This window comes from Sinocyclocheilus anshuiensis, unplaced genomic scaffold (assembly GCF_001515605.1).
Source record: "Sinocyclocheilus anshuiensis isolate Anshui unplaced genomic scaffold, SAMN03320099.WGS_v1.1 scaffold183, whole genome shotgun sequence".
Taxonomy (NCBI): Eukaryota; Metazoa; Chordata; class Actinopteri; order Cypriniformes; family Cyprinidae; genus Sinocyclocheilus; species Sinocyclocheilus anshuiensis.
In genome coordinates this window covers 5230690-5251235 of record NW_015548309.1, presented here as the reverse complement: position 1 = coordinate 5251235, position 20546 = coordinate 5230690, and the positions used below count along the sequence as shown (strand labels likewise).

The 20546-nt window shown below is 37.7% G+C and overlaps 1 protein-coding gene across 1 annotated transcript in view; it reads right to left on the bottom strand.

The window, feature by feature from the left end:
- Window positions 1-2244: 2244 nt before the first annotated feature.
- Window positions 2245-20546, bottom strand: part of LOC107656447 (conserved oligomeric Golgi complex subunit 5-like) — a 64036-nt gene continuing 45734 nt past the window's right edge. The window contains exons 13-22 of the mRNA XM_016444310.1: window positions 18163-18324; window positions 17716-17815; window positions 13440-13550; window positions 12081-12143; window positions 9500-9603; window positions 7325-7562; window positions 6041-6117; window positions 3979-4105; window positions 3393-3472; window positions 2245-2678 (exon numbers count right to left, since the gene is read on the bottom strand). Coding sequence (XP_016299796.1) covers window positions 2567-2678; window positions 3393-3472; window positions 3979-4105; window positions 6041-6117; window positions 7325-7562; window positions 9500-9603; window positions 12081-12143; window positions 13440-13550; window positions 17716-17815; window positions 18163-18324 — 1174 coding nt within the window. The 3' untranslated portion in view covers window positions 2245-2566. The remainder of the gene's footprint in view (window positions 2679-3392; window positions 3473-3978; window positions 4106-6040; window positions 6118-7324; window positions 7563-9499; window positions 9604-12080; window positions 12144-13439; window positions 13551-17715; window positions 17816-18162; window positions 18325-20546) is intronic.

The following is a 20546-nucleotide window of genomic DNA, read 5'->3' as shown; positions in this document are numbered from 1 at the left end:
AAGAGTGTAATATGAGAAGATACCCCACACCCACAAACTACCCCCACATAAACGCTCTTTCAACGTCATAATCACAGAAATAGAATACTATATTTAATAATAGCCCTCAGAAATAAACAGATAATGTATAGACTAATGTATAAACCCGATGTATCGTAGTCATCACAGTTCAAATGTCATAAAACATGAACATGCATACATATATACACATGCTTGTCTAAAATTAAACTAGAAAACTAAATATGCATGAGTAAATATGTAAAAACAGATCAATATAATATCTCATTCATTCATGTAATGGTGCATGTCTTCACTTAAGTTTGTTGTATTTCACTCTTAATTAGGGCTGAAACGATTAGTAGCCATCAGAGCTGGGTAGATTACTTACAAATTGTAATCTGATTCCAAATTACACGACAAAAAAATGTAGTTAGTAACGTAATCCATTACATTGCACATTTTAGGTAATATAATAAGAGTACTTTTTGATTACTTTTAGATTACTTTTGACCCAACTCGTTAGTCACAGTGGTTTAAATAGGATAAACTTTTACCGTATTTATATAAAAATAGAAACAGAATGAAAATTAACAAAATGAAACGCATTAATGAACTACATTAAGTCAAAGTTACCCAAACTGGGGTTCATTAAGGAACTGCAGGGGGTTCGTGAGTTTAATGAGAAGCTAATGATTAAATGTGCAATTAAAATAAATAATTTTAAGAACATCAAAATAAAATACTACAAAATGAAATATTTTATATGGTTACCTGCATTTCATGTGAATATTAACCAACGTCAGAGAACCGTGAACATGCAAATGTGATGCTTAATTATTAAAATATTTATTTTAAAATCTCAGGTGTACATCAAGTAAATATGACAAAAAAAAGTTTGGGAATCCACTATATATATATATATATATATATATATATATAGAACACTATAAGGTGTTTTAGGAGAGCTAATGTGAATAAAATCATTTATCGGAAATAAAATTTGTACTTTATTTTGTTCCATATATGACTTACAAAAGGAGATGTTAGGCAGAACGATGCATCGTTCAGTCAGAAAGTCTGTCTGTCAATATATTTGTGTGCCAAATATATTTATTTGTATTGTAAAAAATAATTTTAATAGTACAATAGTAATATAATTGTTTGACATTTGACATTCTCTTCAAAGCTGAAGTGATTACCTTGTTTTATTTATTAGTCAGAATATGTGCAACTCAGTATTTTAACTAATTGTAAAAGCAGAATAATAGAACAAAGCCTACTGACTAATGAAATAATCGTCGATTAATCGTTGTAATAATCATTAATCGATCATCAAAATAATCTCTTGTTGCAGCCCTACTCTTAATGCACTCTGTATAGCATCATTTCTAATGCATTTATTGTTGTATGTTTTAAGAGCAATCAGATTATTGCTTTTTTAATTATTTCAGCAGTTTTCAAGCCTCTTTTTATCTATATTCAAGGTCTTCGTCCTCAGACTGCTTTTGTGAGAGCTGAAATACCATAAGATACCGGGTAAGACTTAGGCCTAATTTCCATCTTACATGTATTTTAATAATCTTAAAATATCTGGGGTTTGTTTGGGTGCATGTTACATTACATCATCTTTAATGCCATTTATATGTCATGATCAGTTATTTAAATGAGATCAAATGGCAATGTGAAGCACTTCAGACTGTCTGTTTGAGAAGCGCACACAAAATTCATTTAATTTTTCAAGGAGCAGTGGACGAATCACATTTGCATGATTATGTAAAATTGGAGAGAAAGAGAAGTTGAATTAATGTTTTAGAGCAGCATATTACTGTGATTGTGCCATGTAGGTCAAATAAAACAGTGTGAAAAGAGTGTAAGATAGAGACAGACATGAAAAGAGGATCTCTGGTCTCTGAAGATCGGCTCCTGGTGGCAAAGGAAAAAAGTTTGAGTTAAGTAACTCTCAACCTGTTACTTAACAAAAACTCCATCTATTTTTATTTAAAAACTATATGATAGTGATAAATACATTTCCTTCTCCAGAGTGTGTAATTTTCCTTTCACGGTTTTGAATATCACCAACAAAGGTTAGTATTTGGACAGTTAAATCAAAATTAAAATGCCTGAACGTCATTGCATTAATTATAAGTAATCCAAACATTTTTTGTATATCTAAAAATATGTGAAAGCTAACTAATCAGAGATATAGTCATAAATCAAAACCTGAATGAGATGTCTGTGATGAAATCATGAGACATTCTTTAATCAGCATTTATACATTTACATAATGTGTTTAGTAATTAATTTTTCACTCTGCTGCATCCAGCAAAACACATTATTTATGAATATTTGTATATTGGTTAAGAAGGTAGATATATTTAAAGCCAGTAGTAACCAAACAACCCATAAAAAATACATCGTAAACCTACACATATTAGTTTCCGACTTCAGCAAAACAATCATAATAATCTTATGAAATATAATAAAGACTTCTTTTGGTGAAGACGAGTGTATTCTTATGACGAACTGTCTACATTATTCTGATGAGACAGGGCTGTGTTTGCAGATCCTACGACACGCTCGTGGCCTTCTGCAGCAGCTGGAGCATGATGGGATACACCGGGGCAAACTCCTTCCCCTGCCTGGCTCGGACAGACTGCACATATGCCTCCAGTGCTCCCCTGCAACAAAGGAAAGTCACATTTTAATTACTTTCGCTGATCAAAGAAAAGCTGCTGTTTTCTCCAGAGCACCACTAGAGGGCGCTGATGTTGCACTGAGAAATTCAGTTCTGGTCTGAACTACTGAATTATTTCCATGAGTTTTCTATGAATAGGGATTTTTAAAAATAATTTGAGAAACTTCGCACTCATAAAATGCAATTTCTAGCCAATTAAAAATTTTAGAGCTGAGCATAACCAGAAAAATGTAATTGTGTAATGTGATTTTTCTATATCTGGAAATCACAGTCAAGATCCCCACAATAATGGAGAACCTGGAAATATCATGGAAATAAATAAAATGTTTAAATGCCACAGAAATATCATGGAAATTTTCATAGTGACTATAAATATTTCTAATAGAATACATAAATATATGCATTGCATCAACTTGGAATTTTTTTAATTGGCAAGAAACTGATCTTTCTAAATGCACAGAAATGCATTTTATTTTTAAATTTTTTATTAAAATTCCCTGATATTTCCAGGTTTTCTGTGATTGTGGGAACCCTGACATTTCTAGTTTGACGGGTTAAAGAGGCGAAAACTAAACTACTAACCAAGTTAATGCAAACTGCCGTTAGTTTTCCACCAGAGGGTGTCACTGGAAAGGTTTATTGTAAAAAGCAGTGGCAATGGTGAATTGGAGTTGCAGTTTTGAGCCTTAGATCTTACCTAATAAGAGTGAGACGGTCCTTCTCTGATGGATGGTCATCCAGCCATTGAGAATAGCGAGAGATCGACCACTCCGCTCGCTGTTTATAAGGGAAAGCAGTATTAGTAGTACATAAAAGCTCTATAAATCCGCCCATGCCAAAGCAATTTTAGACAACCCTCATTTTATAAAATGGCTAAAAATATCTTCATCTTTTCCAGTCCGAGCACTCAAAATGAAATGTGTCATTTAGCAGAAGCTTTTATCTAAAGCAGCTTACAGTAGGTCAATCACAGGGACAGTCGCGATGTGGCAACTTGAGGTGAATTGCCCCACTCAAGGGCATAATAAACAGGATCTGACCTCAAAAACCTTTTGCTTGCTAACACCCGAACCTAAAACCTCAATCCTTGAGGATTTATAACCAAGAGGTTTCCATCTCTCTGCATTAGTTCGACTGTGTGTGTGTGTGTGTGTGTGTGTGTGTGCCTTTTGCTCACTAACACCCAAACCTAAAACCTCAATCCTTGAGGATCTATAACCAAGAGGTTTCCATCTCTCCGCATTAGTGCGACTGTGTGTGTGTGTGTGTGTGTGTGTGTGTACCTGATGTGGTGATTTGAGTTCAGCCGGGGCACGAGTGAACAGGAAATGCAATATGGTGCTGTATGGAATCAAATCTCCCAGCGCTTGACTGCTAGCGATGTGCTCACTGGTTTGAAACAGCAGCGGTCTGAAACAGAGACAGACAAATATATTCATATTCACCAGGAATCACAATCCGGGTGTAATTTAGAGCCTGAAATGAATGCTGAAGATTTGGAAGGTAGCTGCATATGAAAAAACGTCCAATAAAATACACCAAATGTCTGTGACATGTTAAAGTGGAGCTCAAATGACGTCCTCCAGCGGGTTCACAGCAGATATCTACTCACTGCTGGCAAGATGTGAATGATATTTCAGTAACAGAAAAAAGTCCCCGTTTCAGTCAAAACTGGGATTTATTTTTGTGCCAGTGTAGTGTTTTAATACTATAAAATATTAAGTGAAACTTATTTGAAATTATTTTAACTGCACCACTATTTTATAAATGGAAAACAATGCAAGTCTATACACACGTTATCGTTCACCAGCTGGAAATCGCACATCCAATTACTTGGGTAAGTAAAAGCCACTTCTACTCAACAAGCTGTGGTAAGTACAGATTGTTCAATATAATGAGATCGTAAAGTGAATCTTATCAAAATATGAGTCTTATTTCAAATCATTTTAATTGCATCACTATTTTCATGAATGGAAAACAATGCAAGTCTATGCATTTTATGGTTCACCAGCCAAAATGGGTACATCCGATTGCTTGGGTAAGTAAAAGTGCGGTAAGTAATAGTGCAACCAGTTTTGCTCAGCCAGCAATAAAAGGGTAAAGTAACAAGGATGCAAAAGACAGAAGCCTCTACAATAGTAGTAGTAGTACTGATATTTCCATAGCAAACATCCTTTTCATGTGCAACCCAAGTCAACAGAGGAAAGGTCACAAGATTCTTTCATGAATCAACTCCAAATTTAAACACACATCTAGAGGGTAATTGTGTCCCTGTACTGTATTAGCTGCGAGGCTATATTTAATCAAACAAGCTTATGAGTATGGAAAAGAAACCAATGCCATTTACAAGTTGCACCTCGGTTTGGGTCGAAAATGTAATCACTTGCCGTCTGCGGTCCCTCAACAGTGATCAAACAAGACAAATATCTCCATATTAATAATTATATCTCTATCTTAAGACTCTCTTGTAATAACATCTTTCTCCTGTGGTTGCCAGACATCATTTTGCATGCTTACACACATGCTCATTGAGTAAAATAAAGTTGCTAGTGGGGAATCGGGCCTTGCTCATGAGGGATCCAGGCACGGCAGTCGCTCCCAGAGCTGGCATCGATGGCAGTGGTTTAATTTGATTAGCTATCCTGTGAGACCTCACTGCTGTTTATTAGATTGCCTGGAGGAAGTATGGAGAATGCATGCCGGCTTAATCAAACCTGAACGTTAAGTTGTTCATAACATGAGACACCAGTTCATTGTCCTGTAAAACCTTAAATGCCAACTTCCTCTCAGGTCCAAAAAAACTATTCCAGCTAAAACCGAAGCATTAACGCATCACTGTTCACATTTATACATAATGCTGCTTTGCAAAGAGTTTGAAACAGAAAAAACATGTAAGCGGTAAGCATGCAAGTTATTACATTCTGACGAAAGATTACAACAGAAAACTTTATTTGGAATAATGTGCACCGATAAATCAAGACCAAGAACGTGGAGCTGTCATGAGTCACACAATAAAGGAGCAATTGAAGGTGAGCATTAGAGCATTATCCGGACAGATCATTTGACACTGACTTCTCCTCAGCTAATCAGTCAAGCATCTCCATTAATAACCTTCCTTTCTCTCTCTCTTTCTCATCGTTAATTAACAGCAATTTTCAGAGGGAAGACTCCAGGCGACCTCTTTGTCTCAGCGGGGGAAGGACAGGGACAAAGTATAACACAAATTGAGAGCATTTGTGTGAAAAATTAGACACAAAATTGCTCTGAGTGTGACATCAGAAGCTGCTTGCAGTCACTCGAGGACAGGAAGATAAGGTCACCTGACATCATCCAGACTGTACTCACCTGAAAGATCGCAGGAGACGGTACGCCTTCCCCAGGTCTGAAACCCGTCTGCAGAGAGGAGCCACTGCTAACTCCATCTGTAACACACGCGCATGAGAGATGTTCACTCACAGATGCAAAGAGTCACTGCTTTCTAGACGCATAAGAACTTGACTGTAAAACTTAAACATGATGCATCTAGTCACTTCGCATCAGGATGGATATCAATTACCTCAAATGTCTTTGCATCTTGTGACGTCAAACATAATGTGACAAGTCTAAAGACGCCATGTATTTAAGAGCTACAGTGAATTTTCAGTGAAAAAATGCTTGAATTGAATGCATAGAAAGTATGACATCAGAAGACTAAAGAAAAATAAGTTTGGTGTTTGTTGTTATTTGGAGCTTGACATCCCTACTTCCCATTTACTTCATGTTTCATGGTCGAAAGGAAGTTAAATACGGATTTGAAACAGTATAAGGGTGAGTAAATAATGGCAGAATTTTCACTTTTGAATGAATTATTTGGTCTAAAGGCACCATATATTTGATTTGACATCTACATTGAATTTTCAGTAAATGAATGCTTATATTTTGCTTGTTTCTTACAGAAAGCTAATGTACAACATCAGAAGATTTCAGAAGGACAATTTTTATGGTGTTTCTTGTCATTTTGGAGCTTGACAGCCACAGTTCCCATTTACATTGTGGTTAATTGATGAAATAAATCTGAATACGGATTTTAAACAACATGAGAGTTAATGATGACACAATTTTCAATTTCCTTTTGAATTAATTATTTGGTGTAAAGGTACAATATATTTGATATATTGGTGAATGTTTAGTGGATAAATGTTTAAATTTTGCTCTTTTTCTCACAGAAAGCTGATGTATGAGATCAGAAGACTTCAGAAAAACGACTGGTGTTTTTTCTTGCTATTTTGGAGCTTGGGAGCCCCAGCTTTCATTTACTTTGTGTTTCAATGATGAAAGAATTTTGAAAACAGATTTGAAACAACATGAGGGTGAGTTTTCACTTTTGAGTTAATTATTTGGTTTAAAGGCAACATGTATTTAATTTGAGAGCTACAGTGAATTTTCAATTATTAAATGCTTACATTTTGCTTGTTTTTCCACAGAAAGCTAATATAAAACACTTTAGAAGGACCAATTTTCTGCCGTTTTTTTGGTCATTTTGGAACAGCCTCAGTTCCCATTTACTTTTCATGTACAAAAGAAAATCGGTGAGAGCCACAGATTCAGTAAGAGAGATGAATAAGGAAGGCTGACCCTCATTTTTCTCACCTGAGCAAAGTCAGCCGCCGACCTCATCTTCCCTCCCTCACTGAGTGGGCGCAAGAGGCTGGCGTGGCGGATGAAGAGGGTGATGGCGCGCTGGGCGATGTTCTCCGTACTATCGTACAGGAAGTCCAGACACTGCAGCGGACAGAAGTAGTCGTTCATCACGCGTGCGATGAAGCCCTGCAGCTCACGCATGTACAGAGAGCATGGCACGTCCAGACGGCCACCTGCTGGTAAAGAACTGAGCGTGCACACACACACACACACACACACACACAAGTGTACTGTAATCTTGTAATGTGAGTATAGACTACAGCTACAAGCAACACATTGATTTCCTTTGTCGTATAATCAATATCATAAATGTGTAGCTACTGGAACACACACACACACAATGTCAGAAAACGGAGGTTGTGTTAATGCCTTTTAGCAAGTGACAGTCAGTTTTTGGGTGAATCTTACGATAACGTTATATTTGTAAATATTTTACCTTAAAATCAAAATAATAAAAACATGAATGTGTTAGGATCCAATTAAAGCAATTATTTTCTTGCTTCAATTAAGCACATTTAATTTTCATCATTGTAATGTGCATTTTTTATATAATTTTAAATTTTGTATTATTTTTACTGTAATGCAGCATGTATTTACTATATTTGAGTACAAATACTATAATAGATTGATCATTTTTAATAAAAAAAAAAATCAGCATACATCATAGGCACTATTATAAATACCATGACATACTATTATATATATAACCATGATATGTGAACACTTTCATAAAAACTATAGTTTAAGTAATGTGTTTTCACAAAACTATACCTTAAATGATAGTTAATTTTTATGCAATATATATTTTAGATTTATTTCTTTCCATTTTGGACTGAAATATGACTCAGACATTGATTTTGTGAGATTCACCCTTTGAGCTCATCTCCAAACGAGGAAAACTCTTTTGAGTGGCTTCTGCCGACAGGGTGAAACTGGGGGTGTTTCTGGACAAAGCTGTCTCTATAGCATGCTTATTTCTCTGCTGTCTTCCCTCAGGAGTGCCCAACAGCGGGGACAGAAATAAAACAAGCCCACCAAGCCTGACTCCAGTGGCCCTGAGGGGACGAGAGATGTGGACAAAAGAAGCCACGCTGAATCACCGGGGTGACCGTTTAAATGTTATCAAACGCTGGCACATCACTCTCTGTTGTATTCACTGGACCACCCAGCAAGTGCAAGAGGAAACGAGAGATGAATGCAGAAGAGAATCTTCAGGGAATGTGTCCATTATAACAGCCAAAAACACACATGTACATCCCCACATCATGAGGGTGTTCATTTATCTGCAGTCTCATGGCAGTCTGAGTCTTTCAGCATGAGGACATGAATAACTGAATGGAGATTTGTAAGGTTTAAAGACTGAACATGAGGAAATCATAATAAAATAAAAACTAATTTAGCAACTAGTATAAAATTTTATAACCCTGTCATCGTAGCATTGTGATTTCTAAACTTAAAAATACTGGCAGTGCCATCAAAACTGTTTTTTTTTTAAATGGTAAAGAACTATGACAACAGCACACCCATTACACACTGTCTATGCTTTAAGAAACAACTTATGTTGAAATATGGTGAGCTGAGAGAGGCCTGGTCTCATAACTTCCCTCAACAAATCTAAATAGGGCACATAATCCCAAATGTCATGTTAATGTTTGAGAAAAAGCCCACGAGGGGAGAACACGGTCTTTGTACAACCATAAATCCCAATTTTGACATCTCTCATTTGTTTTGTGTGATATTTTGAAATGGTCAAATATATATATGTGAAAAATGAGTCAACCTGGAGTGTTAGGTTTCTCACTTTTCAGCTGCAGAGCACCGATGCTGCATGGCATGAGGCTAACTAGTTGAATACTTTTTAGGACAACTAGTCCTTTAGGAAAAACCCTACGGCATGGAATACTGTATCCCACAATGCTTTGCACTTAACCTAAAAAATAACCATATTAAATTTCCAAGATGATAAGTGGACACTACTGAGGTTGTTTAACAGTGTAACATACTACTGTTTATGCAGACTGAGTAGCCTTACATGGAATGGTACGCAATATATAAAAGTATATACTGAGCTGTATGCAGTGTATGCAGGGTTAGGGTAATATAGTGCATGTGTTGCTTGCTTACCCAGAGAAATCCTCCTGGTGCATAGTAATGAGTATTGCTTCGACAGAGTCGGTAACAGAATTTAGCAGTGGCTGAACGGCACTACTCATCAGAGCCTGAACTGACTGCAAGACACAAAAACTTTAAGTTAACTAATGAACACGTTTGATTACATGTCATTAACTAACTGCTTGATTTTTACTGTATATTTCTGCCATATGGACATCAACTTCAGATAGTCACCACTGATAAACTATTACTAAATATAATGTAGAAACTTTAATTTTCTGTAAAGCTGCTTTGCAACGATTTGCATCGTGAAAAGCGCTATACAAATAAACTTGAATTGAATTGAATATGAATTAACCCCTTAAGTGTCACCGGCCCACCGCCATAACATCAAATGTTTTAGTAATCACCCTAAATCATTTGAAAGATTAAAAACTCAAAATTCATCCAGTGAAAACCTTTTTGAAATCGGACATTGCGTTATCATGGAAATGGTACTTTAAAATCTTTTGGCGGTCTCCTCCCCCTAAGTGGGAGGTGTCAAGTGTCATATTACAAAATGTATTACCATATTTTACAATCAAATGTTTTTATAATCTTGACAAAATACATATCGTTGGAAAGGTCTCAAGATTCCATATTTGGTAGTTATTTTGTGATAGAATATTAACAGAAATTTAGACATTTGTGACAGAAAAATGCATCAAAAAATTTCAATGGAGTTTGGGTGTCACCCGGTGGCTGTTTGTGGTATAATGCCCTAAATAAAATCTCACAGGAACCTCAATTTTTTTTTATATAAACTTCAAATTTGGAACATAACTTATTTAGACATAAGGCTTTATTTTTATAGCAATTTTACAGTAAAACCTGTTATGAAAAATATTACTTATATAAAATAAAATAAAAATTGTACATTGCATTTTCTTTACAGTAAATTTAAAATTCTATAACTTTATGATAGTTTCATATTTTGAAATTATTTCACTTCCACAATAATCTGCTGATTGTCTTCTTTAAAAAGAGTCTTGGGTCTAATTATTCCAAAGCGTTCATTAATTATAACAATTTAAGTTTGGATAGTGCACTTTCACGTCTATGTTCAAAAGTAGGGGGGTGACAGGTAAGCGGTTAAACAACAAAACACAAAATTAAGCAAGACAACAGTCAGTCAGACGTTAATTCGATGTGCGTAAAATATTTGTTCTTTTGAAGGTTATTGGTTCATGTAGTATTTCCTCACATGGTCGCATGGTGACTGGCACTAACATCTGCTCTCCCTCCTCCCATGTGATTGCCTGACATTTGCTGATGGGACATCAGTCTGACCATCGTGTGTGTCACTGCAGCTGGCCCCCCTCGTCCTAGGCTCTTATCCGGCTCTCTATCTCTGAGTGACATCAATGCAAACCCAATAGGTCTCTCTGACCAAATAGGGCCGGTCATCTGCAAAATCCCCTGCAAGCTGGAGATAAAGAGCAAATCTCCGCTGCACATCTCTTCTTCCTAAACTCCTTCACAACAAAGTTGGTAGTCACGTACTCGGCAGACTCCGCTTTCCCGTCATTCTTTACCCAGAGTGGCAGCTGGATCTTGGGTGGTGCTTGCGGCCCGTTTCGTTCTGGTGCGTTTAGTTGTGTTTGGCTCAGAACAGTTCCTAGTGCGATGTGTTGAGGAACGGGGAGGAGCAGAACTAGCACTTGTAGCTGGTGATGCAGGTCCATTTGGGATAAGCCTCTGACAAGTAGCACACTTTCCAAAGGGGGCATAGGGGGTGCTCTTCTGAACTGTAAAATAACTATGCTTTCATGGACTTTATAAGTCATGTGCAAATGAAGGCCACAAGTACGTCCACATCATGTGAGCCATTTGGGACAGGGATATCGAGATCACATGCCCTGCATGGGAGGAGAGCATACCTCAACTCTGAGGACAGCGGGTGGTAAAGTGTGGTAATGTGTTTTCACCTTGAACTGTTGTTTAGACTTAAAGATCATGGGTTAAAGCGTGTGTGCGTATCCGTACAGATGGCAGGTTTTGTTAAAAGAGACGAAGGGGAAGAGAATGACCAGTTTACTCATCTGATTTCATCTGAATTCAGCCAATTTACCTCAGGGGAGAGAGAACGCTGAATTCAGAGCAGCTCAATGTTTACCCAATTGCTTTCCAAAACCACCTCCAGACTCTGTGTGTGTTTGTGTATGGCTGCAGCATCTCTATCCAAATTCTGACCCTTTGTTCATTGTCCCGTGTGCTCACCTGTTAATCTGTCTATCACAGCTTGATGGTGTATCATGCACCACTATCTGCTTAAATAGTGCAGTGCACTTGTTGCTGAAAAAGCACTATGAACTGAATGTTGTGAATAGAGGACATTACCTGCTGTGAGCTGATATTCAAACCAAAAAGATGTCTGATATTACTAATGTGACTTATGTGTAATGAAGCCCCTTTTACACCGTTATTAACATGCATCTCCAGGTCGTGATGTTTCTAGCAGAATGCATATTGTTATTTTAGTCAAGAAGCTATATTAATTACGTATGTCCCTCGTATGATCTTTGTAGTGATTTTGTGGTGTCTTGTGTTTTACCTCTAAAGATGCTGTGAGCGATTGCTCTGCTGCAGGAGGGAAGGTACCCAGTCCAGATATAACCTGAAAACAACTCAAAGTCAGCAATCATTCAACGTTTAGAGCCCCTGAACAGTAATTCCTGTCTTCACTCAAAGTTCAGGCCCAAAAAAATTATAATCTTACTGAAACAAGTACCTTCACTTTTCACCAGTAAAACTTTGATCACCTCCAATTTAAATATTTAATCATAGAGAAATCTCTTTTTATTACCTTATTAATCCCACGAGCAAGGAATAAGCTTTGGCTGCTGCTGGCATGTTTTTTTAATGGGCCAGCCCGGGAACTACATCAGCTGGTGCTAAAAAAGCCACTTGTGAAATATCACCACTCATATTGTACAGATATGACTGGTGGTGAATCTGCAGTTTCTCAAGACTCTCTCTTGAGAAAAGACTGAGTAAAGGCACTGCAGCCATATGCTCTTTATAGACAGGTGGACTGTTTTCCGCACATAGAGGAGTTTTATAATACAGCAGGACTCTATAATAATTTCACGCTGACTTCTATTTAAACACCCCACAAAACCTTTCCTTGGCATGGAACAGTGATTTCATACATCCTGCTGAGTGAATTCTTACAATCATCTGTTAATAAAACAGTTTTGGGAAGCACATAATGGCAAAAAATCTATGGGACGCCAAACCAAAACTTCTCATTATCCAGACATCAACTAAAGAAAGAAATTTAGACAGACTGAACCATAAAACTAACTGAATAACTATGTGTTTATTATGCTTTTAATAGTTTTAAATGGATAGTTACCATTTACTCACCATACATTATTTTTATACTTTTTAATATGGGAAGCACAAAAAGGATGTTTAGCAGAATGTCCAGAGAGCTATTTACAAAACAATGATAATCAATAGGGACCGTATAAGTAGTTCTTAGATCTTCTGGACTGTATTTCATGTAAAAGCTATATCATAGCTTTGTGTGAGGAACAGACCAAACTTTTTTTTAACTTTCCATTTACTGCACCTCTCAAATGTCTTGGAGCAGTGTGTATTCAAATATATTGAAGTCATTTGCATTACTTTTATAGTAGATTTAGTGTTTTTTTTTTTTTTTGGATCTCGAGCATCTGACCCCATTCACTTAGTACCTAGGACATTCTTTTAAAATGACACACACACACACACACACACACACACGCACGCACGCACGCACAAAAAAAAAAAAAAAACTAAATGCTTCTTGGAAGAAAGTAAGTTATATGGGCTTGGAATGACACAAGGGTGAATAAATGACAGAATTCTGCATTGTGGAGTGAACTATAGTAACTATAGTGTCTTGAATGAGAGCTGGTGTTCTTACTTTAGCCACAGATTGCTGTAGGCGGAACAGAGAGTTCACTACGGCAATATTTCTCCTCTGACCCTCCGTCAGGGGTCCGATCACCTGACTGGCATCCCCTTGTGTACACAGCTGAGAGAAAGAAGAAAGAAGGAAGGAAGGAAGAAAAAAGAGATTAAACAATATTAAGCATCACAACCAAAGACTTGAGTAAATAATCAAGGAGTCAACATCAAAAGCGAGGAGACCGCAGGCTCCCACTAATTTCCCCAGATGTCCCAGTGTTCGTCTGAGGTCAGAAGCGCTTTGCTCAGTGGTGGCACAGCGGTCAGCATGCTGAGACACAGGCGTCACCATGGAGCTCAGACAGCAGAAGCAGCTGGCATTGTGGGTTGGAGGGCGAGCAACAGGGAGACGAAAAAGAAGAAGGATTTGCCCCGCTCAGTGCCACACCACAGGAACTAACAAGAGAAAGGCTGTCTCAGTCACGAGCAAACCACAGCACACAAACACATATTCGTGCCGCCTTGCTGCCTCCTGACATAAACAAACAGCCGCTACAGACAAAACAACTCAAAGTCGAACTCGTACAAAGGCAGCACAACCTCCAAGACATCACACCTCTCATCAAAGGTAGGGGGCTGGGGAAATACAATTGGGGAGAAAAAAATATCACACATGGCCTGCGAGGAAAAGCCACATAGGATAGTGGCAGCAGGGCTACCATGGCAACAGTCTAAAAATGGCAAGGCAACGGTTAATTAACGTTTCCCATGGCAGGTGTGGAGATGCCAAGTGAGGTGCAGCAACACTAGTGAACATTCGAGGTGGGTTGCTCCTTCACACCCGATGTTAAATAAAAGCATAGCCTCCGGTGTATATCTGCAGTCCAATACAATAATGAAGCTTTATGAGATTAACTGCTGTGTGACCCTAGGTCTGCGGTAAACCTGTCTGAAGACCCAAAACATTCGTATATTTCTGTAATCCTCATGGAAGTGCACCGTTGTCAAATATTTCCCCTGCAGCAAAACCAGATTATAGGAAGCTACTTTAAAACTCAAACACTGACCTATTTTCTGAAAAAAAACAAAAAACAAAAAAAAAATCCATTAGGGAGAATGTCCATTAGTTATTGTAACTATAGTTTAAAGGGATAGATCACCCACAAATTTAAATTCTGTCATAATTTTCTTACCCTTATTTTGTTCCAAACCCATAAGTGGTTAATCTTCAAGGCATAGATTAAGATATTTATAATGAAACCTGAGGTTTCTGTTTCTCCATTGAAACTCCAGGTAACCAAAAAAGACTATACTTCATATGAAGTGATTGTATCTTTTCACAAGATTTGTATTAAACCACTCTTTTCATATTGATTTCTTTTATGAAGCCTTTATGATCTTTTTGGATCTTCTAAGTTTTGGTTACCTGGACTTTCAGTGGAGTGACAGAAACCTGTCAGATAAAATGACAGCAATTTTATCCACGTTTCGGAAATCATTCTCCCTGCAAGTGCACTCTGTAAATCTGTGGATCGGAGTTGGTTAAAGTCCCATTCCATTATCACAGCAGGAAGGATATGAGAGGTCCAGGTAACCAAAACTTAGAAGATCTTAGAATTAAGTTTCATTAAAAAAATATATTAATTTGTGTTTCAAAGATGAACTAAAGTCTTATGGGTTTGGAACAATATAAGGGTGAATAAATGATGACTTTCACTTTTTTTTTCTGTCCGTATAAGTAAAACCATACAGGATTTCTAAGGAACAGAACTGAAGAAAGCTGGGAATGACCCGCTTCCATGGGATCAACTGATTGGACGGTGACAATGTCCATCATCAGGACACTAGCTACAGCTCAGATGAATCATACGGAGAGATTCTCTGATGCAAGAAGCATTCTTTAAAGCCTGGGGCTACCAACTATATGGCACATTGGGCAGCAATTTTTTCTACATTTCGGAAATCATTCTCCCTGCAAGTGCACTCAGTGTAAATCTGTGGATCGGAGTTGGTTTAAGACCCATTCCATTATCATAGCAGGAAGGATATGAGAGGTCAATAGAGATACAGTCCTTCACTTTGTCTTCATTTATATCCATCCATTAACAGATGGAGTCTGTTTGCTGCCTGTGTTAAGCTGGGTTTAATAAAAAAGAAACCATCTGTGTCTTGACTGGGAGAACTTCTTTTTCCCTATATTGTGAGGACATATTTCCTACTGCTTGAAAGATTTATGCAATATAGTACTATGATATCATTTCCAGAAGTAAGTCCAAGGAGAGGTCAAGGTTTGGCCCTGAACTGACCTTGAATTGAGTACATAGGGTTCTGATGGCTCATCATGCAGGAAAGAACAGAACCAAACCCTCGTTATTCATCTGCTTGCTGACATAAGACAGATCAAGTCAGTGGGCCAGTGATTCGAGGACAGACACCGGACTAATCCAATCACACCCTCCCTGGCCAGGCACAATCAATCACACCTTCAGCTCACAGTGAATGGAGATAGACCTACATGAACAAGTTGGGTCATTTCGAGCCAATTTAAACAGCTAAGAGGAAAATAAAACGAGTTGGATAACATGAATCAGTGTTTGAAACACTGAACCTCCATAATGTTCAGAGTGAAACAGTATTCAGCAAGAAATAATGTAGAGTCAGACTGGATTTTATAATACTTAGAAAACGTTTATAATACTTGTAGACAATTAAATAATTTCAACCCTGTTAATGAAGAGCTAGCATCCTGCCTAACCCTAACCCGTTCTCAGGCCATAATCAAACATAACTAAACAACCTAACCAAGGTGTTCATGATTACTGAAAATTACAAGCAGGTTGACTGCTCTTGTTCTAGATGATGAAATATTTAGAGCAGAGTACACCTTAAAAATAATTTCGCTACAAATATTTTCATGACTTTGTTTGGAAATTACAGTTTTTAAATTGCTTGATATCTCCAGGTTTCAAGAAAGTAAATAGAGTAAATTTGGACTTCATGTTGTCTTTAAAACATTTTTTGTTTATCTCAGAAGTCAACTGCATAATCTTTGGAGAGCAGGACACATTTAACTGAAATGAGACAGATTAAAGTGGCATCACCGTAGCGCCATTTTGGAGAATATTCGCAGAACGCAAGCAGCGTACGCTATTCTATGTCAGCCGCGCTGCACGGATGCGCTGTTTTCTTTCAAATCAAAGCGTAAATACCCGTAGAAAACGTATCCTTGTGTTGCGGCTGACACAGAAGAGCGTACGCTGCTTGCGTTCAGCGGATATTCTTCAAAATGGCGCTACGGTGATGCGGAGAGACACAGAGGAGACAAATTGTTGAATAAAGTTTTTTTTTTTTTCCCACGTACAAAAAGTATTCTCGTCGCTTCACAACGTTGCAGTTGAACCACTGATGGCAGATGAACTATTCTGACGATGTCTTTTATACTTTTCTGGACCTTGACAATGTAATTTACTTGACAGTCAATGGGACAGTCACAAGCCTCCCGGTTTTCATCCAAAATATCTTAAATTGTGTTCCGAAGACGAACGAAGCTTTTACGGGTTTGGAACGACATGGGGGTAAGTGATTAATGACAAAATTTTCATTTTGGGGTGGAGTAAGTAACCCTTTAAGGAATGAAAGGATTCACTCACTTGTAAAGCCAGTTTGGCTTTGTAGTTAACTCAAATCTCAAATTCTCAAATATCAAATAACTCAAATTCTACAGATCTACTGATTTATTTATTAAGGATCTCTTCGTAAAGTTTGTGAGGGCTGTTATCTTCATGTAACTCAATGTGGATCACTACTGACAGTGAGATTGAGACTTAAGCCACTCTGACCACTTCAATTGCTTAGCACACAAGCAGCACACATCTATGAACCCCAATATAACAGCAGAGAAGTACATTTAGTAAACTAATAGCATGAATATTGTGTTGCAAACCGATTTGTCCTCCAACTACTGGTATTTATTTTTTGGTTGACCAACTACCGACCAAGCATTGCATTCTCGACCCCACCTTTGCCTGATTTGTGTGGCTTCTGTTTATGTACCAAATCAACTAGCACTTCTAACTAGGGAGGGTGGAATCTGCCCTGCCGCTTGTCCAGGTCACGGCTCTCAGCAGGTGCTCTGATTCTCTGACGCTTGTTGAGATGAGCCCCACCCTACATCGGCTATCATAATGAGCTCAGTAGCCGACCGTGTGTGTCACCTCCCTGGCTGGGTTGAGGGGCATGAGAGCAGACAGCCTCCCGCTCAGCCTAGCTCATTATCTCTGTGTGTGTCTTACCAACTGCTCTGACTTGACGCAGAAAAGCTGCACAGTCTTGGCGGCGTTCTTGGCTACTGCGATCGTCAGGTCGGAATCCACCGATGCAACATTCAGCTCACTAACGTGCAAAAACAACATATAGGATCAACTGTTAACAAATTACAGTCAGTAAAAACAGTCAGCAGTCTGCTTATGGTTAGTCTAATCACTATATATTTTCCAGTCCATTATTAGTCCTTTAGTCAATTTCAGTATTTTACAAAATGTAACTAAATTTATTATTGACATTTCTCTCGACTTCTAATGCGTGCAGTGCATTATGGGATCGCCTTCTCCATGAAGGACACATGCAATGCTTCCTTAACATTGGGCCAAAATGAGGTTTCTTAGAAGACAGCATAGTGGCACAGTAGGGAAATGATGATGGAACAGAGTTATGATATATTATGCATATTGGAGGTGTACCTGGCTATTGTTTTTATGATGCTGTCAAGTTCATCATTAGAGGGTGGGTTTCGGCCCCCTTGAGGGAACACAAGATTGATGGGGTCAAAGAGGCGGGACAGAGACTTGGACAGGTAAGCTGCTTCATATGGCTGAAGGGAGTTCTTCAGGTCCTTCTCTGGACTGGAACAAATAAAAGGTAAAAAAAAAGTTATCCCTTTGCTTAACTGTAAAACAAGTAAATGACAACACGTGTCAAGACAAAGTGTTTTCTGGCATCAGTTTATGTAATCTGAGTACATGCTTTTTTTTTTTGATAAACACATGACATGTATGTCACATACAAAATTTCACTGACCTAAATCTTGAATTTAATCAGAGGCATGCCCGTAGAGATAATTACAAATCGAGACTAAATCAAAAGTGCAGCAGAGCAAACTGAAAAACACTTAATGAAACTGTAGCCTACTTACACTCCTCATCTCAGTAGGGATCAAAGCCCCCAGCATTTGATTTTGCCACTATAATAAATTAGTTTTCCTGGCTGTCAGCTGCTTAATTCCCAATAATTATTCTTTTGTTTGACCTGTGAATACCAATAGTTGATAAAAGTGTAAGTGAGATATGATTGTTTCCCCAAAGGTTACCATTTTCATTAAAAGTTTCAAACTTTTCATTATATTGTAAGGTCTGAAAATGAGGATTATTTTAGAATATTATTTGACAGTACTTATAGTAATTCAAAGAACCTCGTTCTCATCACTATAATCTGAAAAAGAATGTTTTTTTTTAATTGTATTCATACATCATTATAGTATTAGTCCTATAGCCTTTATGCAGATTTAAATAAAAACATCTCAGTATTTTTTTTTACTGTAATACAGTAATGAATTACAAAAAAAAAAAAAAAAAACTGGACGTTAATGGTAATGTGATTTAGAGGGTAAAAAGTCATTCATTATCATAAATTATGCACACTTGTCGCAAAAAAATATAAGACTTTGTAGAAATCTTGACACTAGTGCTAAGAGAAACAGCATCATTAATGTCAGCAACTAAAAACCAAATGAATCTTACTATTAAAGACAAAAAGAGCTCAGAGAATTAACACAATAGATTTCTCTATAATAATAGATCTCTAAACTTAACTCAGCGGATGCTCTTCAATGCTGTACTGCCTGCAGTACACTGAACTCTACCACAAAGCAAATACAAAGTGAAGTGACATGTGGCCAAGTATGGTGACCCATACTCGGAATTAGTGCTCTGCATTAACCCATCCAAAGTACACACACACAGCAGTGAACACACACAAACCGTGAACACACACCCAGAGCAGTGGGCAGCCATTTATGCTGCGGCGCCCGGGGAGCAGTTGTGGGTTCGGTGCCTTGCTCAAGGGCACCTCAGTCGTGGTATTGAAGGTGGGAGAGAGCGCTGTACATTCACTCCCCCCACCTACAATCCCTGCCGGTACGAGACTCGAACCCACAACCTTTTGGTTATGAGTCCGACTCTCTAACCATTAGACCACGACTTCCCTTTATACTTTATAAGAGCCAAATATAGATCTATTGAATCGCTCCAAAAAAAAACAAAACAAAGAAAATAGTTTACCCCCTACATCACCCTGACATATGAAACACATTTGCCACTTTTTGACAAGATGCTTTAATACTTTTGGCTTTAATTGCTGGTTGTCATGCATCTTGACAAGCTTTTTCTTGAGCTGTATTATGCGATATGAGCAACTGTGCGTAAAACGTGGGCCGTTTAGGGGACAATTGTGATTATGGGATCTTGTTGTTTGATCAGAAAGTGGCAGAAATGTTGACTGAACTCTGGAAGATTGTCTGATAATGTGTCTGAGAGTAGAAGGGCTTCTTTGCTTCCCAACACATCTGTCCATTCAGGTGAAAGGCAGAAACGCTGTCTGATTGATGAGAGCAGTTTTGAGAGCACTTTGCAGGTAAACAAAATCTTTGTTATTCCACCAAGAATGATTAGGAAGATGACAGTTTGTGTAGATAATAAACTTCTGGCTTTTATGATGAGAAATTGTGGCATTTCTGTTTGACTGCTTGCATTTAGCATCTTAAAATGTTAAGTCAGTCAGATGCATTTCAGCGATTGATAGTTGCAATTTAGTTCTAAAAACAAAACATTAGGATGTCCTCCCCTCGAAAAAAAATTACCATAGTTTCTACAAAAATACCATATTTATAACAGTTGTTGTTGTTACCACAATACATTTCTGACAGTTTGGTACTAACCACCACTGTCTTAATAAAAAAAGCAATAACAATTACAATAGCAGCTACTGTATTTTGGCAGAAACTATTATTTATCATGGAACATTTCTGTATGGACTAAACCATCAAATTGCTAAATAATTACAAAAGAAA